The sequence below is a fragment of the Opisthorchis viverrini genome, assembly GCF_000715545.1.
Source record: "Opisthorchis viverrini unplaced genomic scaffold opera_v5_470, whole genome shotgun sequence".
NCBI lineage: Eukaryota > Metazoa > Platyhelminthes > Trematoda > Opisthorchiida > Opisthorchiidae > Opisthorchis > Opisthorchis viverrini.
This window is the reverse complement of record NW_008752124.1, coordinates 94,128-101,565: the sequence shown is the minus strand read 5'-3', so window position 1 is coordinate 101,565 and position 7,438 is coordinate 94,128. Positions and strand designations below refer to the sequence as shown.

The 7,438-nt window shown below is 45.0% G+C and overlaps 3 protein-coding genes across 3 annotated transcripts in view; 2 read left to right on the top strand and 1 right to left on the bottom strand.

The window, feature by feature from the left end:
• Nucleotides 1-2,160, top strand: part of T265_11233 (hypothetical protein) — a gene marked incomplete at both ends in the record, with an annotated part of 32,524 nt that extends 30,364 nt beyond the window's left edge. Inside the window, one exon of the mRNA XM_009177835.1 lies at nucleotides 1,447-2,160. Coding sequence (XP_009176099.1) covers nucleotides 1,447-1,916 — 470 coding nt within the window. The remainder of the gene's footprint in view (nucleotides 1-1,446) is intronic.
• Nucleotides 2,161-3,286: 1,126 nt separating this feature from the next.
• Nucleotides 3,287-7,438, top strand: part of T265_11232 (hypothetical protein) — a gene marked incomplete at both ends in the record, with an annotated part of 39,798 nt that continues 35,646 nt past the window's right edge. The window contains one exon of the mRNA XM_009177833.1: nucleotides 3,287-3,356. Within this exon, the coding sequence (XP_009176097.1) occupies nucleotides 3,287-3,356 (70 nt within the window). The remainder of the gene's footprint in view (nucleotides 3,357-7,438) is intronic.
• Nucleotides 4,934-7,438, bottom strand: part of T265_11231 (hypothetical protein) — a gene marked incomplete at both ends in the record, with an annotated part of 12,769 nt that continues 10,264 nt past the window's right edge. Inside the window, 2 exons of the mRNA XM_009177834.1 lie at nucleotides 4,934-5,252; nucleotides 6,259-6,508. Of these exons, the coding sequence (XP_009176098.1) occupies nucleotides 4,934-5,252; nucleotides 6,259-6,508 (569 nt within the window). The remainder of the gene's footprint in view (nucleotides 5,253-6,258; nucleotides 6,509-7,438) is intronic.

Sequence of the window (7,438 nt, the reverse complement as noted above, 5' to 3'; positions counted from 1 at the left end):
ACCTTGTGGAACGAAGTTCCAGCCAGTGTAGCCCGCGGGATCATTGCAGCACTGAAGCCCGACCACCACGTCAAGGTGGCAGCTTTAGGTCGGGCGAACAAAAACTACATTAAAATCGTCTTCTTTTGGCCACAGTAGCCTGACAGTTAATTGAGGTACGCACCAATCCACTGTATATCAAAGCGCTTTAAAACTGGAAACAGTTTGTGGACATTGTTTTCGACGAAATCGACTTTTCAGTGGAGTTGTTTTCAAAATCATTGCGGCAAATTTCTTAACTTTTCCTCTTGGTTTGTCAAAATATTACTCAAAAAGTCTTATGCACTCACCTCACCGTTCAGCCTTGGTAGCTGTTTGAGACGAACGCACTCTATTGGATTAACTGCGGTCCAAGTGTCCACAACATCGACCATGTGTGACCGGTTTGAAAAAATTGAACCCCATGACATGCTTCAGGTGTACGTCCGCATACCATGACCATTTAATTTACTTGACAAATCAAAGATGTTGTCTGCCATGTGACTCGGTCCTTTTATTCCCTCTCATTCCCTGGTGAACGAAGGCGTTAGTGAGAACCAACACAAATCGCTGATAACTGATTGTGGCGATGACGTTTTCAATCATCTCTGTATTCATTATAATCTTCTGGCGATTCCAAAATGCGGCTGACGTGAAAATACGATATTTCACTCGACTTTTGCGAGCCACAGATGACCTTAAAATCCACACGAAGCAAACATTGCTGCAAGGAACATTAGTCAGTGTGTGCATCCTACAGACCTTGCTGTTAGGCTGACAAACTAACATCCTCAGTCCTCTGTTGGTGGAGCATTATTCGTCTTCAAGTAATGACCTCAACTTTCTTGTCTTCCCTTAATAAATTCATTATTTGAGACGAAAGTCGTAGGAGCGATGGAAGACAGATAATCAGGAAGCTACGGCGTTTCAACTAATTACCACACCCTTCGTTGTGGATGCTGAAAGACGTGGCTGACGGCAGCGTTTATTGACAGTTTTTCTATCTTCCTATGTCGAGTACCTGGAAGAGGTGCCTCTCGGGAAATACCTCAAGGCCTTCTATCTATTGTATCCTTTAGATACATTTAAACCCGTGGTCAATGAGGATTTGTTAGTGACCGTAGGCAAAGACTGTCTTATTTAGTTTATTGGGTTCACCAGATAGGTGAAAACCGATCGTGGGCTGTCGAGTTTTCAGCAGCCTTATTAGTAGTGCTTATCGAGAAAATATGCTGTGATGTCTCGAATATCATACCAACTGAAGCATGAGGTGGCATGTATTCAGCACATTCGGTTGAAGGATGCCACAAACGAGACTCAGCTGAGATTCAATTGAGTCTCCTGTTAAAAAGCAAGTGAGTGTATTTCGAGGATAGTTTATAGGTTTCCCTTTCCTAAATTATAATGTTCTCTCTCTTTCGCTTACAGACAAACGTGCCATCGGATTTCTTCGTTCGGCCTTGTCTGCATACCCTCCGGAACCGCTTCCACTACCACCTGGATTCAGTATTTTATCAGACGTCACGCGACTCGCTGCAAGCGCGGTTACTTCAAACCAAGCAGAATGCAGTACTTCTCCTTCAAGTCACTGTCCATCTTCTCAGCCGATACCGTCGGCTATGGCTACGGGATTGCGACCACGAACACCAGATACTGACCCCCCGAAACGATTGCAAAAGTTGGAGCATTTGAGCTTATCAAACCTGGCTAGCCGCCTTTTACCGCTATTAGCTCATAATCGCCATGTTTTCGGACCGCAGTATGCCGAAATCATCCAGGCTCTGTTACTACCAAACACAGAACCTTCGTCTAGTACAGTCACCGGTCTTCGCTTTCGTTCACGCAGCGTCAGTGCTAAGAAATCCGAGTCAGAAGAAGAAACTTTTGAAATGACCTAGTGGCTCGCGGACCATAGACGAAGCAGGATTTCTAAACCAATCGGCTCGATCCGTCCAACGATCACCAACTACCGGAGATTTACACTAGGAATTATTTTGAACGTCAAAACACAGAAAGTTTCGGAGCTTTGAGGTTGACATGTTTTTGCTGTTTGTCCGCGAACATGTTATCGTACTGTACTTCTTACTTCACTCCACTCATTCTTCCCTTTCGTTCTTTATAGTCAACTTTGCTCGATGTGATATACACACCTTTTTCTAATTTGTACGATTTCTGGTCCGATGGAGGAGACAGACACTGCGGCACTATTAGTCACAATCCAGCTGCGCCCATATTCACTCGTCCACACTTATTTCTGGACAGTCATCTCCTCTTTGGCGGCGCTTCGTGAACCTGATTCTGGTGATGTATCCGCGTTAGGATATCACGTCGAGTTTTTGTCAAAACTCGTGCAAGGTTGCTCTTGTTGCGGATTGCCATTTGGCTTCACATTTCAGTTCCATGAAATCCCATCGTGGGGGATGAGAATCGACTTCCTCCAGTGGCCGATCCATTCACATCTTCCTTTCTTGGATCTCAATGTTGATTAGCATAACTCCTCGTTCTAGATAATTGCCAGTTGTAATAGTTTTCTGGTCCTATAGGGTTTCTGTCTAACGAACCAAAGGTCTAACGTCTTCCGAATGGGCTAAAGCTACCCGGCATCCAGATCGATTGAGACAATCGTGAATCACCAGCGTGCCAAGCAACGCTCACTGTGTCATTGAAGGAGCCAGTTGAAAAGGGTACGATGGATCAGATAAATGACCAGATTCACAGAGACTTCTTGTGCAGCGGTATTTTGGCCACATCTCAACTCCTACTTCCGTGATTTCACGCGCATTTTCATCAGAAGTGACCTGTTCACAAAACCACAAGTGGGCATGCTAAATGGACGAGGAAACTCAGAAACCCCAGATCAATGGTCCCAGCTGTAATCATGTGATATCATGCTGGTGGTGAGTGCGTTAGAATGGAATGTATGAGTGAGGGGATACAAAAATGGAAGGGTGTGTGGTATAGAAGGGGATAAGAGAGAACAGGATGGAGAAAAGTTGGTCCATAGTAAAAAGAAGAATGCCGGTAAACCCAGTTAAGAGAAATGGAACTGTGATGTTCAGCTACCGAACTAACGTAATCAGTTGTCTGCATAAAGGGGGCTTTAAAGAATAAGTAGCAGGAGCTTTGGTGGTTTTAGGGATATGACCGTACTTAGGTGTACATATGGCCTTAAAGGGATTGACACGACGGCCACCGTCGATCAGGTGTTGTATTATCGGACCAAGACCACCATCAGAAACCACTTGTGTTCGACAATACGAGTCCCGGGATGCCTCATACTTCGGTTGAGGTAGTTGGGTCCGCAGCTACCATCGAACTGAAAACTGGTGTTGGCTTTGGTAAGTAAAGATGGCAGGTTTTGAGGTAACTGGCACACACGCAGTTGATCCAACATACTTGAGTTCGGTGGCGTCAAAAATCCGTTTGCGCGCCGTGTTTATACGGCGTTTACCGGTAGGGGACATCGCTTTTGAAAAACAACGTGAGGTGCACCATTTTTCGGTTGACGATTCCAATTACCGAGCACTTTACTATGGGTTTGTAGTAAATCTCAGTGAATCTAGATGAGTACCCGTTTTCCATTAAAATACCTATGATTGGACAGACATTCTGCTCTATTCTATTTGGTGCTGCCGTCGCTTGTTCCCTATTAGTCAGGGCCGTAACTAGTTTCCGTTTTTGGCTGTATACTGTTCAGACCGAGTGCATTCTTTGTAGACGCACCGGGTAGCGTGACATTCTCTGGTCTAGACAGGCCGAGAACGTTTTCTGGTTATTTTTCCCGTCTCTAATACTTAATACTTTTCTGGGATTTGTTTAGTAGCAAGTTAATCTCTTGGACTATAGCTTGGTTTGTGCAGACAACGGGAATCTCATCCACATAAACAACAGGTCCTCGGGTCGGTTTTGGTGAAACTTATTCTAAATGATAAGGAACAGTTTGACAACCCGTCTCGGGAGTATCCCCATTGCAAATGCTCCCAATTGCTTGCCATATACATTTAAACAGAAAACATTTGTTGTGCACAACCTGAATAGATGGCATAGGTCATTGAAATCGGCGTTGTTCTGTGTGGCAGTCGTGAACGACATTCATAACCTCATCAATGAGAACATCAGAAAGGAATGACTCAGTATCAAAAGAAGTCACTCTTGACAAAATCTGTTACTTGTTAGGTTGCCGAAAGCTCTTCGATGACCCTCTATCGGTTTGGCCATTTTTGGGACACGCCAGGCAAACACAGACCCCAGCTCCAACCGACCTACGCCTAGCTGATGATTCTCAAGAAACAACCGGTAGTGCCCTGTGAAAGTCTTCAGCAGACTTACAAAGAGAGTATATCTCGAATGTCGTGCAAACTGAAATACGAGACAACATATTTGGCTGGAGAATACCATAAAAGAGAGTCGGTTGACGCTTTCATTTAGATCAAATGAGTTATTTCGTACAGCCATATCAGTTTATTCGAATAAAAACTTCTAATGGAAAGAAGAAACGAGACAGGAAGAAGAAAACAGGGCTGGTCTACAACAAACGTTCGAGGCGCACACACCAGCACTCACCCAGGCAATCTAGATAGAAACTGACAACAAGAACGCCACTGACATCGGTTAGCCACCATACCCTAGCCAAGCACATGGACCCCATCCTGGAAGGCGAATAGCGCCAAAACGTTTCATAACATCCTTCACTCCTTTCTGCAACGTCAAATCCTGTCTACTTGTAGGTTTCCACCACTCCGAATGAACCACGGGAAGCAGCGCTCGTTTCGGGAGGCGGCAAGTAGCCATGTGTGACATACGGTCCAATCACCTTAGCCTGCAGTGCTAGATGAGTTGTTTCAAGGAATTATCTTCTGCTTCACCAAAAACTCGTCTTCCGGTCACCCTACGAATTCCCTGGTTCCAGCTGATCTTAGCCGTGCTCCTGGTCAGAGACATGAAGATGCCTCAGATTCTCCGCCCGTAGTGGCCAAGTCTCGCAGCTGTAAAGTAGTCTGTTACACGCGTCCTTTGAGAACAAGTGAGATGCCCTTTTGATGCCACAATGGTACGAATTGGCAAACGCAATTTTGGCCTTTGAAATTCGCGCATTCACTTCATCTATCACACTAATGTCAAAGAAGATGCAACTTCTAAGATACATACTATGTTCCACAACATCCAGTATCAATCCTTGAATTTTGAGGATGACTTTGGTGAGTTTCTCAAGCAATGCTTGCGCTTCGCACTCCCTCAAAAGTGAAAACAATGTCTGCATATTCCAGGTCTACAAGATTTTCGCCCGGAGAGAGATGAACACCGGAGTTTCGGAGACCTTCCATTGTTCACCTCATTATCTCACCGACAACAAAAGTGAACGCCACTGCTTGTTTTAAAGAACCTTCCAAACACTCGCGCCCACAAGTATATAAATATAAGCAGCGCATGGTACCTGCAAGTCATTACCGTGTTTTGGGATTTGGCATCCTTCACTAGTTCCACACAATCAAATGGCTTCCAGCGTATGTACAGTCACCTGGGATCTTACCGACTTATTAATCAGTCACTTAGCAAGTTCGTGACATGGAAGGGATAAGGCGAAGTGGCACAGAAGATTTATAGATCTTAGGTAGAACGTCCATTCGTGGCTTAACATGCCTTTTGATGTCAGTTTCTGCATTATACATTATCAATGAAGCCCTGATGAAGTAGGTCTTTTAGACTAGTAATGATTTGTTCGGTCTTCCGACAAACTATCAGACTGCGTGTCATCCACAGTAAATATCAGTCTATCAAAACCGTAAAGTTCTTCAAAAACAGCGCATCTCTAATTACCTTTCAAAAAAAGATGACGTGTCTTCCATCGTCAGCCACCGCTGGAACACGGCACACACGTAGACGTTTGATGCCGTCTAACTAAAGTTTGTTTAACTACACGTGTGCTGATTAGCTCAGTGAAAGACCGGTTGTCTCCACTCTCCAAGACCAACGTCAGTTATCAAAAGAAACCATCAGATGAATGTCTCTAGACTTCGACGACAGAGCCACACAATATTCCCAAGCTGTAGTCTGACGATATATTGTGGAGCGATCGGCCCCCAGGATATTTGGAATGTATTGCTGTCCATTTCCAATTTCAATGATGTGCGGTTTTTAAGCTCTTGAACTTGATAAAGGTCAGTAAACAAGTCCACGTTTGAGGCAAACAGTATATTGAGGATAAAAATTCAGACGAAAGTGAAGCGCGGTTGAGTCTACCTGGGTTTCATAGGCAGTGGATCAGCTTCGTAAAACTGTGACAGTTGTTGTTCCATGTCCTCCTCGGACATCGGCCCAAAACGATCCGGTTGGGACTGCATCACCTGGAAAATTGCAGTCAACTGGTCTTTACACACGCGCCTCTCCTCTTCCACCTCCTCCCGGCTGAGGGAGTCCAGAACGTGAGAGTGCAGATGCCGCACGGCTGCTGTTCTTGACGGGCACTTTGTCAGCTCCTTAACATAAGACGCTGAGATAAGGGATAGACAAGAAAATTTATAAGTGTAACCAACGCGAAACGATCACGTTGATAGGAAATGAACCAAGAACGAGTAAGGTCAACGCCGCTAAAGAGCTATATTAAGGAGAATTTTCGAAGGATATCTCAATGACCCAATGAAATATGGATGACAGCACATTGCACCCAAATACAAATCACGAAACAAAGTGCAAATAATAGCACCACTCCCTTAGGAGCTTTCAAACTACGAAAGGCAGCTGAAAGCTTATGAGAATGTGACGTGGCGTCTGAGGACATGGTTTGCGGATCTAGTTTACTGGGCAGCCGTGTTTCTGGACAGTGGTACCGCCAGCAAAATGAGCACAATGACCCAAATAATCTACCATGCTGTTTTCAGCTCAGGGCGTAATTGTGACGTAACATTAGCCTCTCGGTGAAGAATATGTTCTATCAAACCATGAGTGTCCACCACTGTTTTGTGCTAGCTAACGTTGGGAAAAAGGGATTGTCTGTCTCCGAGAGGAGACGCATCGTGTGAGCATTGAAGCATGTGCAATCTGCACGTGTAACATGGCGGTAAAGCAGTCAGGCACCGGTGTCCTCACACTGACGTGCGCTGTCGTTACGTTGTGGCATAGATGGGTAGCTGTCACACGACGAGGAGCAAGGGCGAGAGCGAAATGAACCAAGGACGAGTAAGGTCAACGCCGCTAAACAGCTATATTAAGGAGAATTTTCGAAGGATATCTCAATGACCCAATGAAATATGGATGACAGCACATTGAACCCAAATACAAATCACGAAACACACGACGAGGAGCAAGGGCGAGAGTCGACAAGATCATCAAAGCCCAAACAGAGGCAACGGAGAAAGCAAAGGTTGGGTTCGAACTTTCCTGTCAGTAGTTTAGCGTCTTAACTACTGGGTCATCGCGATAT